Here is a 15,026-nt window from a genome sequence, read left to right on the forward strand (position 1 = left end):
ATTACTTCTCATTATATGCTGTATGTATTAGCTGAAATTAGTTGGTATATTTTTCTGGGGTCATTTATGGTTCAAATTTGAGTAGAAAGTCTGCCTATATCTACATTATTTCAAAATAATATATTATTTCATTGCAGTTTTGACTAAGTAGAGTGCTGGCATCTTTGGTGGTATTTTCCTCTTAGTTCTTCTGTACTATTTTGCTTCTGATGCAGTGATAATAAAAGTTACAAAGCAATATGTATGTATTCGATTATTATTCTTTTCTACAAACTGTGCTTAATCCTTGTCATTTCATAATTTTCCCTTTCTCTTTTTACCCTTAAAGCTCAAGCTATAAAAGCCAAAGGTCCTGTGACGATCCCGTACCCTCTTTTCCAGTCCCACGTGGAAGATCTTTATGTAGAAGGACTTCCGGAAGGAATCCCTTTTAGAAGGCCATCTACTTACGGAATTCCTCGCCTTGAGAGGATATTACTTGCAAAGGAAAGGATTCGTTTTGTGATAAAGAAGTAAGACTCTTGGACTTTGGTCTTTGTTCTTGATTAGTGCATCGTTTTATGTTGTTGACAAATATTCACTAACCACTAGGGCTATATTTAAATTAAGTTTGAGTTATTATATGTTGTTTTATTTCTACTTTTCAATGTGTCTATGTCAGTTATGCCAGGGTTGGCTTTTGGAGTATGAACACCTGTCCATGCCTGACTGGCGTACCACTGTTATTTTCTTTTACAATTTTTCTCTACGTGTGCTAAAGAAAATACTGAAGTATCAGTGTCTTATTGTTTTAGGCCTGAATTTTAAAAACCATAGGTGGAAATAAAGTCGATTATAAAATAAAAATAAACAATAGAAGTAAGAATGAAAAGAAAAAAATAGCAGAATGCTATAAATTCTTTAGCACTGACGTAAGGGTTGTAGCAAGGAGCTTTAAACAAAAATTTATGTGCAGCAATTGGAAGTGTAAATGCTTGCATTTAAAAATGGCAGCCACATCACACATTTCCATAATTTCTACTGACTAAAATTCTATTAAGATTACAATAAAAGTTTAAAAAAACTAAGAGGGCATATAACAACATTTCAGCAAATGTTGATATATGAAAACTTTCTAATTAGATGCATGAAGCAAGATGCATTTGTAAACAGGAACAATTGGAGAATAGTTGTCTAGGAAATTATCAAATATAATTGCTAAACTAAAATTTTCAATGCAAGGGCTAAAAGATTGTTAGTATTATAAATTGTAAAGATGATTGTGTATATGAGACATGAGAAAGGATATGAGAAGAAAACAAAGATATATGCCTGGTCACATTTCATAAAGTTTCAGTGTCCTAAGGATAAAGGTAGAAATCATTAGGTTCTAGAGAATAAGACCATGTCATCATAAAGAATGAAAATCACGCAGATATCATATACTTGATTTGAGTAGTAATGGATGTAACGCTATTAAGTCATTCTTTCCAAGTTCGAATTGAAAATGATTTGAACCTTGAATTCTGTAGCCAAACACGCTTGAAAGCAAATAGGGATTGCAGCATGAAAGAGGTTGGGTAGCAGTTGGGATGTCTCCAGCACAAGTAACAAAAACCCTTATTCAAATTGGCTTGTTACAGTAAGATTCTTATCTCACGTAGCAAGGGGGTCAGAGATAGGATGATTAAAACAGTGATACTTGGCAGTCCAGTGGTTAAGACTGTGCGCTTTCACTGCAGGGGGCACAGGCTTGATCCCCCGTCAGGAACTAAGATCCCGCATGCCGCGGCCAAAAAAAAAAAGTTAAAAAAATTAGAAAATAAATAAAACAGTGATACTTGGGGCTCTGCTTCTGCTCCTTTCCAGATTCTTCCTTCCTTGTGTTGATAGTTTCCTTAGACTAGTGAGCTGGATGCCATAGTTCCAGAACTCACAGCCGGACATGTCTACTAGGAGGGACAGTAGCTACCTGTGTTTCTCTGAGAGAAGGAAACCTTGGAATATGGCCTTACTTCTCTTTGGTTAGGATTATGTCAAGTGCTTATTCCTCAGCCAGGCACAGGCATGGGAAAGATAGCACCATGATGGGTGTAGACCACGTAGCACTCACCCTTCAGTGAGTGGGGGCGGGGCTCACTCCCCCTGAATTGCGTGGCTTTCATTTTAAGTTCTAATATGAATGGATCTTTTTGAGTCACGTGCATCTTATAACTGATTTAATTTTTTCCCACATATCTTTGGGCTATAAATAGTAAAGTCAATAACAGCAGAATGATAGTCATTTGCAGAAGTATTCGTGTTCATTTTTCTGGCAGTGCTCTGATACTGTTGAGAAAGTGGGGAAATTAACAAACACCTTGATCAAAGATTATAACCAAGCAGACTTGCCTCTGTATTGGTATTAAATAAAGGAATGATAGGATTTAACTAAGGATAAAAAGGACCCAAGAAATACCATAGGTAATAGGTGAGCTGTCCTCCACAGAGAAACTTGCTGCTAAGAGATATTTTTCTTTCAAATAAATTGTAGTTTGAAAGATTTTGTCCTCCATTTTTCTGTGAGCAATTCAAGTGAAACTCTCCTTACACAAGACAACGTGGTAGGCAGCCATGCAGACTAGCAGCATTGGCATCACCCGGGAGCTTTCAGAGACACCACATCTTAGATCCTACCTAGATCTACTGGACCCATCCTGCATGTGATGAGGATCCCAGCTGATTCCAGTGCTCATTAAAGTTTGAGACACCCTGGTGTGGAGAACAAGCTTTGAAGTCAGAATAATAATAATGGCAATTCAGCCCGATGTGTCCAGTAGAGTCAAGCACTTTATAAATCACCCACACTTTTTTTTAACAGATGAGGAAACAAGGCAATGAGAAGGAAGGAAGGAAGAAAGAAGGAAAGAAAGAATGAATGAATGAATATTTTGTAGTCTCTCATGAAATTGAATGGTAAACAAGAGAGGCTTGTTATAAAACCCTGACACCAGTCCTAGTCAGGAATCAAATAACCACTCCTTCCTCCCTACATATTGATATATTAATAAGCCTGTTCTAAGAACTCTTGTACTGTCATTTTCTTACAGTGCTTGCATTTTAATTTGTTAGAAGTTTTGAAAAAAATTTTTGAATGGCTAAGGAAAACATACAAATAATTTTATAGATTTTGCTCATGGTTGCTCATCTTAAAGCATATAAAACTCTATCTTTGTGTATTTAAATGTTTGTGCAAGCTCACCACAAGGTACTCATGCTGTGCAGGTTCTGTTCAAGTCCTTTCGATGTCCTTATTTATGGGAAGCCATCTCTCACATTTGGAAGGGACTTTGTAAGCCTTTCCCCAAAGGTTAATGTGGTTAGTCTTGATAAACAGAAACTAGGATGTTTACTTAGAAGGGTAATGCTATACTTCAGCAAATGTTTTATTTCACAGCTCTTCCATTGACTTAACCCTATATTAGTTTCTAACATTTTCAAGATTATGGTTAATATATGGCCATGATTCTCTGTGATCTCAGTCTCCCCCGCCTTCCCTGTTACTTCAGGATATTACAACAAAATAGAGTGAGGCGGGATACATACGTTAGATTGTAAAAATTCTGTGGGGTGTTTGTGTATTCCGAAGAAGTTTTTAAAAGCATGTATACCGTCCTGCAAATGTTAATTTTGAAATATATATGGTTTTTATAACCAGATTATAGATGGGTTTTTTTTGTTGTTGTTGGTTTTTTTTTTTTTGCGGTACGTGGGCCTCTCACTGCTGTGGCCTCTCGTGTTGCGGAGCACAGGCTCCGGACGCGCAGGCTCAGTGGCCATGGCTCACGGGCCCAGCCGCTCCGCGGCATGTGGGATTTTCCCGGACCGGGGCACGAACCCGTGTCCCCTGCCTCGGCAGGCGGACTCTCAACCATTGCGCCACCAGGGAAGCCCCTATAGATGTTTTTAAGTAAGGTGGTCTTGAATGTTATGTAAAATTGAAGACTCCCAGTTAAAATTTTTGCAGTTTGCTTCCTTTGGTATTATGCTTTTTTTTTTTTTATTTTTGCGGTACGCAGGCCTCTTACTGTTGTGGCCTCTCCCGTTGCGGAGCACAGGCTCCGGACGCGCAGGCTCAGCGGCCATGGCGCACGGGCCCAGCCGCTCCGCGGCATGTGAGATCTTCCCGGACCGGGGCACGAACCCGTGTCCCCTGCATCGGCAGGCTGACTCTCAACCACCGCGCCACCAGGGAAGCCCTGGTGTTATGCTTTTAAGAAATATCTTTGATTTACAAAGTTTACTCTGTGTGTGTGAGTGTGTGTGTGTATGTGTCTGTGTGTACGCGCGCACGCATACACACACTCCGTGAAGCACATTATGAAGCCATTTGCAGTTACCATTTGGTTTTATTACTCTGGAAATCTCAAGAAATTAGGATTTAGTTGTGCTCAAGAGTTCAGGCTGTCTTTTAAAAACTGGCTTTGATGACTGAATATGACATAAGTACTAGTAGTTATTACTTTTGCTGAATATTATCTGGTAAATATTTAGTAATTTTTCTCACCTTTCAGACATGAACTTTTGAATTCAACACGTGAAGACTTACAGCTTGATAAACCAGCTTCAGGAGGTAGGTCTCCAGACTTGTGTCAAATTGTATGTCAAATCAGAACATGATGTACAAGGAATATTGTCCAGGATTCTCTAGAATAATAAACCCATTTTGTTTTTAATAACCCATTATAAATAAATGTAAACATTACATTTCTGGATAAACTATAAAAGGACCATGTCTGTTCTATGTTTGAGATACAAAATTTTTCTGGCATAATGTATTGAACAGTTTATTATCCTAGTCTGTAGTATCCTAGTCTGTATTAGTATCAGTTGAATGATCATCCATCATTATACCCAGGAGTTAAAAAGACTTATTTCTTAGAGTACGTAGCCATGGGCATCATCACTTGTTGGTTAGATGTATTTTGAAGGAAATCCAATCATGATCTGTTCTCTTAGTTGCTTTTGCTCTGGAGTGGAGGGAGTAGGGTAGGGATATAAAACGGAAATTGCATCACTTAGAGTTGGTGTAATGAAAGGATTGCCAGCATTATTGTGGCCCCAAATTTATCATCACAAAAATCACCTGCTAGCTGATCTTGAGTAAAATGAATTCTATTTCCTAGCTTCAGTGGTGACACTTTCAATTTATCTCTGTAAAATCACTATTGTGAATTTTCATTTTGTTATTGTTTTGTTCTTACACATTTTATTCAATGTCAGCACTGTTTTAATAAACACATTCTAAAATCTTAGAAGTAATTTTAGTTAGAACAGAAAAACAATACCACCTATTTAGTAACATTTAATAATTTATTAATGTCATCAAATTGAAGAATTTGTGTATATTACCCTTACAGTAAAAGAAGAGTGGTATGCCAGAATCACTAAGTTACGAAAGATGGTAGATCAGCTTTTCTGCAAAAAATTTGGTAAGTTTAATTTTCCCCCCTAGCTAAAGTATATCACAGAATAACTTTTCCAGATTTTGCTTTAAGAAAGTAAATACAATGGATGACTCATTTCCAGTTTCCTTTATTGTTGCTTTTTTAACGTATACTATGAAAAGTTTTAAATCTGTACAGAAGGGAAGAGAATACTGTAATGAAAACCCACGTACTCTTGACTAAGTTATTTATACCGTGTACAGGTTATTCGGCACAGGGCATTTCACAGTTTGGGAATCCTTTTGTCTTCGTACCTTTTAATGGTGTACCACAGTGGCATCTAGGGGACCACCAGTAGCAGTGTGTCCCTGGAAGGCAGGCTGCTGCTTAGCAGTGTTTCGGTTGTCTTGTTTGTAGTGCTTGCTGTGCTTGCATCCCTAAACACTTAAAATACTCAGGTTTGGTTTATCATTGCAACATCTTTTGTTACCAGAAGTAACTCCCTTGCTTTATTGTACTTTTCAGCAGTGTTCAACATAGTTGTCTTATTTTTTTTCTTTCTTAAGCATTTTTTTTTTTTCTTAAGCATTTTAAACTATTCTTACGGAAAGTTTCAAACGTTATTGACTCTTGGTTTGTTCCTGGGTTTCTTCATGTCTTATTGGCTGTCCTCTTCATTCTCTTGTTGGTACCTCCCTTGAGTCCATTCTTTAAATCTTGGGGTGCTACTCTACAGCTCAGTCCTGAGCCCTCCACAGATAGTCCCACTCTATCTTAAAAATAGAGTGTTGTCTATATTCCCGATGACTTTCACATTCAAGTTTCTAGCCCTCTTACACCACACCTTTATATTCACCCAGCCGTTTGACAGCTCTTCAGACTTCACGGGTCCTAGATAGAGTCCTTGATTCCCCCTCCAGCATGTTCCTTTCCCAGTCCTCCCAGTGGCACCACACTCTACGTAGTCTTCCAAGCCAGACCCCCTAGCGGTCACGCTTGATTTCTTCATTTCCACAAGGCCTCCTGCTGACTCTACATTTAAAACACACTGCAAATCCATATCTTTTTCTTCTTCACTGCTGTCTGTCACTGTAGTCAAAGTCAATGCCCCAAAGCAGCCAGATTTTACTGCCTACCCTTCTAACATAAACCACGAAGCACACTGTATGTCATCACCCTTTAATTTTTCTTAAAGCACTAATGGCTACCTTTTTCCTTCCACTACAACACAGTTCAAACAGCAGCCCAGATCTTGTCTCTCTTGGCTATTAGTAGAACAGTGCTTGGGCAGATACTCAACAAATACCGAATGGACCAGTGTCATTAAAAATTACTCAGAAGGGGGCTTCCCTGGTGGCGCAGTGGTTGAGAGTCCGCCTGCCGATGCAGGGGACGCGGGTTCGTGCCCCGGTCCGGGAGGATCCCACATGCCGCAGAGCGGCTGGGCCCGTGAGCCATGGCCGCTGAGCCTGCGCGTCCGGAGCCTGTGCTCCGCAACGGGAGAGGCCACAGCAGTGAGAGGCCCGCATACCGCAAAAAAAAAAAAATTACTCAGAAGGACTTCCCTGGAGGGCCAGTGGTTAAGACTGTGCCCTTCCAAAGCAGGGGGCACGGGTTAGATCCCTGGTCAGGGAACTAAGATCACACATGCCCCTCGGCAAACAAACAAATAAATAAAAGTGTGACTCAAAAAAATTTTTTTTAATTAAATAAAAATACATGGAACAGTTTTTAAAAATTACTGAGAAATTCCTGAGCCTTGAGAAGAAGTCAGAGTGTAAGTTTTTTCTCATCAATATCCTTGACCACCGAACATGAATGTAGGACCTTAATGAAAATGTATCTCCTCGTACATCTGGTCAGCAATCAGCTAATGAACAATAAACTAGAGAATCTTCACCACTTTAAAAATCATTATATTTCCAAGACATTTAGTGAAATAAGATTATGAACCTTATTTGTCATTTGAGATGCCACCATAGTGTCATCATAATCGTAATTCATGAGTAGCTGACATAGGATAATGTGCATCTGCATTAACAGGCTTAAACTTTGGCCTCACATTTAGTTCTAGAAATTCAGCCTGGGGTAAGAAACAGCCAATCCTATTAGATCATGGGTGCCTGCCAGCCAGCCATGGCACCCATGACTTTTCCCTCATGGAAGGAGAAAGCTGTGTGTGAGATAGTGTACTCATAGAAAGAAAAATTGGCCTGTAGAAAGTATTTTCTCATTGTATCAGAGCTAAGAAAATAGATAACTCCTATGTATTGTTACATTACAAACAGCAAAATCCTGCTTGTGGCCTCAGGTGGGTCATTTGGGACTGGAGTCACTTTAGAGAGTGAGAAGCCAGCAGATTGGTGCTTTCTTTAAGGTTACTGAAAGGGAAAGAAGAAAACATAAGATTGTCTGTCATATCAGACACAAGTCTTGAAAGTTGTATAGCAGCAGCAGCAGAGTCATTCAGCACCTGTGAACCCCCTAAGTGTCAGGTGCTAAGAACTCAGCAGCACAGAGGATGGTGAATGCTTCCCCTGGGAAGCATTCATTTATAACTTAGGGAAATATGCATTAGCAAAGCAACCAGTAAATATGCAGTATATTAGAAGGTGTTAAGTGTTCAGGAAAAAATTAAGCAAAATGAGGGGGATAGGGAGACAGAGGGTTGGTTACTTAATATAGGGGAGACCTCGTAGATGATGTGATGAACACTAATGCACTTGGCCTTCCTCTTTTCTGTAACTTGTGCTGTTTCTCTCTCAATTCCAACAGTTTGGTTCTTTTTTATTTTATAGAAAGTTTGTTAGAATTAGGATTTTGTTCTTTTTTGTTATATTTAACAGAATAATTACAATTAATATTACTCCCAGGTGTGAGTGTGAAAGCCTTTACCATATTTTAAAAGAGAATATTTCTTTTCACAGCCATGATCTAAATTACATTGTATTTGTTTTTTCAAATACACACTCCTTACTATTATCAAAGAGATCCTATACTTGAGCCCTTCAGATTTGGTGCTAATGAAATGAAGGAAGAAATTAAGACAGAAGGCCTTTGAATTTGAGAGGAAAGTCAAACTAACAATCAAAGAAATGCAGATGCTTCAAGGAGCCACTCTTTTTTCAACCATCAGATTGTAAAATGTTTAAATGTAACTCAGAATACGAGGGAGACCATAAGTGCTGATACTTTGTAAATTGTTTGGATCTTTCTTCTTACAAGCTCTGTTTGGATGTGGCTTCATAGTGGGGGTTAGTAATTACATTTTTACATTTTAAAATTTCAATGCCACACCTATTCAAAAGTAGAAAAATAGTACAATGCATTCCCATATACCGATTTTTATAATCAGTGATGTTTAAGATTTTCCACATTTTGTTCATCCTTTCCTCTTTCATTCCCCTTGTAGGAATTTAATAAAGCATATCACAGGCATGGTGTCATTTTCCTTGTTCAGTGTGCGCCATTGAACAACACTTTTATTTATATTATTTTATTTTTGGCTGTGTTGGGTCTTCGTTGCTGCGTGTGCGCTTTCATTGGTTGTGGCAAGCAGGGGCTACTCTTCGTTATGGTGCACAGGCTTCTCACTGTGGTGGCTTCTCTTGTTGCAGAGCATGGGCTCTAGGTGCACGGGCTTCAGTAGTTGTGGCACACGGGCTCAGTAGTTGTGGTGCACGGGCTTAGTTGCTTCACAGCATGTGGGATCTTCCTAGACCAGGGATCGAACCCGTGTCCCCTGCGTTGGCAGGTGGATTCCCAGCCACTGCGCCACCAGAGAAGTCCCAACATTAACGTTTTAAATACAGTCACAGTGTCCTCATCACACACTTGACAGAATTAACAGTCTCTTTGCTCTTATCCAGTCCTTCATTGAGTTTCCTCATTTCTCTGAAAAGTATCTTCTAAGTTTTTGCTTCGAACCTGGATTTAAACAATAAAGTTTCGTGCCTTAATTTTGCTTGATATGTCTCTTTTAATCTAAACCAGCCTCTGCTTACTATTTTTATTTGTCATTCCATGAATTATTTCCTTGGAAAATGGTACACTGATGAGGTTTGAGGGGTAAAGAACAGTAATCTTATGGTTGCAATACAGATAGAAGTATAGCCTGAAGTAAGTTAGTGTGCAAGAGCCATAAAAAGTTTATTGTACTCATGAAGCATTAAGTAGCAAAATTCTGCCTCCGGATATTTGAAAAAGTAGTATTTAAATTGCACTCTTTATTGTTGGTCATGATTTTCTTCTTTTTATTTATTCTCAAAGATACTGAGAATTTTAAAAATAAGATCTTAGAGGGACTTCCCTGGTGGTCCAGTGGCTAAGACTCCACACTCCCAATGCATGGGGCCCGGGTTCGATCCCTGGTCAGGGAACTAGGTCCCACATGCATGCTGCAACTAAAGATCCCGCATGCCGCAACTGAGACCCAGCGCAGCCAAATAAATATCTTTTAAAAAAGAATACATAAAAATAAGATCTTAGAGCTATTACAATGGCCTTAGTATCAGGAAACTTAAATTCACCAAAAGTTACTTCTTGATCATGGGTCATTTAATATTTGCATTTGCTGTATTAAGTCTATTTCAGTAGTTGCTGTTGATATTTTCAGAGTATACTTTGCTTTTTAAAAAGTTGACATATACTTTGCTATGGATTGTAATAAAATACGATTTCAGCAGAAACTTAATCTCCAGTCTTTTGTATTGCTTTTCTTCTGTAAAGCTGAAGCCTTAGGGAGCACCGAAGCCAAGGCTGTACCTTACCAGAAGTTTGAAGCACATCCTCATGACCTCTATGTGGAAGGACTACCAGAAAACATTCCTTTTAGAAGTCCCTCGTGGTATGGAATCCCAAGGCTGGAAAAAATTATTCAAGTGGGCAATCGAATTAAATTTGTTATTAAAAGGTAGGATTATAATTTGCAGAAACAAATTTAATGTTGTCATTAAGAAAAAATTAATTTTATAAAAATGGGCTTTTCCCCTTCCCAGTTGGACTTACTCTCCATATTTAAGATTAAGGTATTACATTTAGATTCATTTTTTGAGCAAGTGTCCATGCAGTGCCAGGCACCAGATGTACAAAATTGGGTGCACCAGGAATCCTGTCCTTGGGAGGCTTATTATATAGATCAGTGCAGTAAAGTGCTACTTGAACACTTTAGGGGAGAAGGCAAGGGTGGCATGCAGTTTGGTCACTTGTGCATAGAGAACGCAAGAAGGGGGTTCAAATAAAGGAAGTAACATAGGTAGGTAGGCGCAGGGAGGTGTCAGATGTACTCGAATGTTCGGCTAACCACACCATTCTGTATGGAAGGATTGATGACCTTGAGGGTATAGCATGATAGACAGACTGAGGTGGCCCAGTGGAGGAAGGCTTTCTGTCCTTTGCAATCAGCAGAGTATTGAAGGGGTTTTAAAGCTGATTCCTCTTAAAATAATTTGAATTGGACCTTAAGAGGGTTATTTTGGCTTGAGTTTGAAGGCTAGCAGAATGGGTAATTTGAGGGCAGGGAGTGGGAACAGAAGGCCCATTTAATAAAGAAGAATTATCGTTGGGAGAGAATTTGTTTGCTGTTTGAGGGTTGTGCATTTGTATGTCTGTTTGTTGGGACATGCTTTAGGGTGACATAGCTAGATATATCTACCTGTATTGTGCTCTAGTTCATCTGAAGTTTCAGAAACAGGAGGTCGAACTGCTTTGGGGCAAAACACAACTGTTTTGCACAAGTTAAGCTTAAAATTCCTTTGAGGACATACAGGTGGTTCCACCTGAATCTTTGTAAATTGCTACTTTAAGAATAATTAAAGTCACCAAAATGATATTGTCACTGCAAATGAAGGTGGAGTGAACCACACTGGAAATTAAAGTGGGCTTAAATGCTCTCATCCTGATGTCAATTGTATTTTTACAGACCAGAGCTCCTGACTCACAGCACTACTGAAGTTACTCAGCCAAGAACGAATACACCAGGTAAGATAGTTGTGAAATCCTTCTTAAAAGCTTAAGTAAGTAGTTTCGAAGCTTTTATTAATCTTTTAAAGCCATGGAATTCCTCTTTTTTCTCCCTTCCACCCAAAAAGTCTTTTGTGGAAGGTCAATACAGGCACTCCTTGATTTATCCACATGAACATAAGCAGTCTGGGGGGAGCTCGAGCTCTGGATTTAGACCGGTGGTATTTAGTAGAAATAGAACGTGCGTCACAAATGCAAGCCATATATGTCATGTAAAATTTTCCAGTAGCCAAATCTGTTTTTCATCCTGTAATCAACATAATACATGATGAGTTAGTTTACATTTTTCATTTCGTTTATCTACATTCTTTATTTGAAACTCTGGTGTGTATTACACACTTACAGCACATCTTAATTCAAGTAGCGACATTTCAGGTTGCCCACATGTGGCTAATGTGCCAGACCATGCAGATGTAGGCCTTAATCTATTCACAAGGACCTTGCTTTTAAAATGGCAAATGCTGTGATTGCAGCAGCTGTGCTGACATCATGCCCAATAGAAAAGAACTTTTTAAAAGTCTCGGTCTCAGTTGTCTGAATGGTTTTATTTTCTTTGAGGTATACGTGTGCCTTTATTTCTTTCCCATCTTTTTGTTTTCCATTCCATAATGTCAGAAAAAGTGACCACAACTTGTAGATCTTCTACAACCTTAGGAACTTCTATTGCTAAGAACCAGTGGGTGTTTCTGAATTGTTGCAGTTAATCTTTTCCCTCCCTCTCTCCCCTGCTCCCTCCCTCCCTCCCTCCTTCCTTCCTTCCTTTTCTTTCATTTTTTGCAGTTAATCAATTTTGTAAATGCTAAGGTGAACTACTATACAGGAGGGGTTATTTGTCTGAACTGTAATACTGATTCTTGAGCTTTTAGGGTACCTGGAGGCAACCGGTGAAGGTCACCAGTATGCCAAATAGATTGTATATAATCTTTTGTTTATCATGGCATGAGAAGTATTTGAGAAATACTGTACTAGGGAAACAGACTATCTTGCGCCCAGAATCCTGCCGGGGAGAAGACAGAGTTGAGGCTTAACTTCTCAGGCTGAGCAGCAACATTAACCCAGCAAACTCCCCAGAGTGCTTTTGATCTAGGCAAAGAAACAAAATATTGGCGACAAATTGAAGATTGGACATGACAGACTTTGCTAAGCAAAATAATGCAAAGAAAACTATTCCCAAAGGTAGTGCTTTAACATGCATTAGTCTGAGTATGATGAAAGTCTATGTAGGAGTCTTTGTTTCGCAAGACAGACCTCAAGTTCAAGCTTGTGATTAATGTGATCACTGCTTTTATTAGGAGCAATTCTAATAATGACTGCAAATTGAGGATGTGAAACATGTATTATTGGAACGATCTGTAGGCACCATACAAGTTACTCCGAGGATTTAGTAATATTTTCAGTAGTACTTGATCTGCTGTTTTCTAGCATAGATGGTTACGGGCCTATTATCAAAAGACTCTCCATTCTCCCAATTATTAACAATGCTTGGCCTTCTACCATTCGTAGAAGACCTTGGAAAGAATCAAAGGTTGTCCTTCTTCATTGCAACAAAATGTTACTGGGTCTGCCAGTCACCTAGGCGTTAGTCTTGCTGGGCCAGTTCAAGTCCCAGCATACCTGACAGAAGAATTGTATTAGTCCTTGCCATCAGAGACGTCTGCTTAACTCTGAGGTAACAGTTGTATGCTTAAACACACGTGGGTGCACTTTGTTCTCAATTTGGTAAAAGGTAGATGTCACATGTGAGAAAGTTGGGGCACTAGGCAGATAGCTGAGCTTTGAAGGGGAAGAATGAGAAGGTACTTGGTTCTTGTGTAGAATGGTACAGAGATCTTTTTGTATTAGAGCAGCAAATATCAGAGAAGGAAGTGCAGGGTGAGGCAGAAGGGCTGACTAAGCACCAGGTTAACAGAAGCCCTTTACCTCGGAGAAGGAGAGTCTAGATATTGTTATAGTAATATTCAAATTTGGTTTATACCAGACTGACTTCGTCTGGTCGAATGGCCGAGTTACCATATTAAACCCTTGAGATGCTGGGTTTTCTTTTAAAGAAAAGGTTTTAAAGTACTTTCACAGTAAAAGTAAAGTGGAAATGAAAGATTTTCTGAGGCTCCCAACCTTTAGCAGTATTTTCAGAACTTCTCCAACGTTTCCTGTCGCCTTGTCCACAGACACAAATGGCTTTCACACGTGGTGCGATTCTTGCACTCTCTACCCTTTCCTCTTACTCTCTCTTTCCCTCCTTTCCTTATCCAATACCTCCAACCATCCTCCATTGTCTCCAAGTCTACCTCCGTCCTCTCCATCCTCAGCTCCAACAAACAAGCCCCGATTATCTGTCCAAGTAAGTGCCACCCTACGTGTCTTTTATAATAGCTTATTTTTTTCTTTATTTTTATGTTGTATTTAAAAGGGGATGGTTATCTTATAAATGAGGGGTAAGGAAATAAACTGGATTCTGGATGTGAGTAGTGCTGAGTGACAGCTCCCTAATCACTTTATCATTTATTTCTTGCTGTGATTAGTGAAGTTTTCCTTTGTGTAAATCTGTAGGCACACGTGTTCGATAAAACAAGGAATGCCTGTTTAGAAAGCAAATACAAGTGAAGCTCCTCTGGTTGAACCTGGTATAGGAGGCCTGGATCTTTATATAGCTGGTCCTCCCAACCCTGAGGGTTCTTTGATGTACCTCCAAGAAAAAGTGTTTGAAAACCATTCATTCTAAATACTTACGAACAAGTTCTTCTTTATTTACAATGTAAACTTAAATTTGAATTCTATCTCCCTGTACTTCTGATATTTGACAAGTGCAGGAAATCCTTCTTTTCCTTATCTGAAGTTTTTGCTTTTAAGCAAAATTTTATTAAGAGTGTCACTGGATTGTACATCTAAAACTAATACAGTGTTATATGCCGATTATCTCTCAAGTTTTTAAAAAATAGCATCACTGGAAAGAACAGCGTCCAGTCTGATTTTGTGTCAGCATCCATAAGGGACATTGTTGATTAGGTTTATTTTTCCTTTCTAGTCAAAGAAGATTGGAATGTCAGAATTACCAAGCTACGGAAGCAAGTGGAAGAGATTTTTAATTTGAAATTTGGTAAGTAAAACACAGTGATTATGTCTTAATTTAAAAACATTAATGAAAGACAGTGTTTTGAATGAATATTATAGCAGTTCAGGACCTAAAGAAAGAAGGTCCCAGAAACTGGGTTTGACTTTCTGCTACTACATTCACTACTTAAACTGAGCGAGTTACTTTCTGTCTCCTGGACTCCGTTTTCTCGTGTGTCAGAGTGGGAAAGGAAGGGAGGAGTTGGGGAGGAGTCTCAGTTCCGCTGTCTGTACTTGTAACCTGGCTAACACCTGTGGCAAATAGGTTTCATCGTCTGTTTCAACGTAGATTTGTTGACAGCGGTTTCCTGGAGCGCTGTCTTGAGGATTCTGAGGAGGCTCAGCAAGAGTGTTTCAGTTGATTGGGTGTGTCTGTCATGGAGAAGGAAGTAAGGAGTGGAGTGATATCAATATTCCTGGGGCGTTGCCATCGTCGTTTTAATAACTGGTATTGACGTTTGTGTCCTGGATCAGGAATCTTCAGTACTC

The 15,026-nt window shown here is 39.2% G+C and overlaps 1 protein-coding gene across 8 annotated transcripts in view; it reads left to right on the forward strand.

Moving 5' to 3' along the window:
- Positions 1 to 15,026, forward strand: part of GTF2I (general transcription factor IIi) — a 144,140-nt gene that overhangs the window by 114,232 nt on the left and 14,882 nt on the right. For all 8 annotated transcript variants that reach the window (XR_010934837.1, XM_067705947.1, XM_067705946.1 and 5 more), the window contains 6 exons: positions 329 to 512; positions 4,533 to 4,591; positions 5,379 to 5,450; positions 10,134 to 10,317; positions 11,326 to 11,384; positions 14,452 to 14,523. Coding sequence is in view for 7 of the 8 variants with exons in the window: in XM_067705947.1 (XP_067562048.1) it covers positions 329 to 512; positions 4,533 to 4,591; positions 5,379 to 5,450; positions 10,134 to 10,317; positions 11,326 to 11,384; positions 14,452 to 14,523 (630 nt within the window). In the remaining variant the exon portion in view is untranslated. The remainder of the gene's footprint in view (positions 1 to 328; positions 513 to 4,532; positions 4,592 to 5,378; positions 5,451 to 10,133; positions 10,318 to 11,325; positions 11,385 to 14,451; positions 14,524 to 15,026) is intronic.

This window comes from Pseudorca crassidens, chromosome 15 (genome assembly GCF_039906515.1).
Source record: "Pseudorca crassidens isolate mPseCra1 chromosome 15, mPseCra1.hap1, whole genome shotgun sequence".
Lineage (NCBI taxonomy): Eukaryota > Metazoa > Chordata > Mammalia > Artiodactyla > Delphinidae > Pseudorca > Pseudorca crassidens.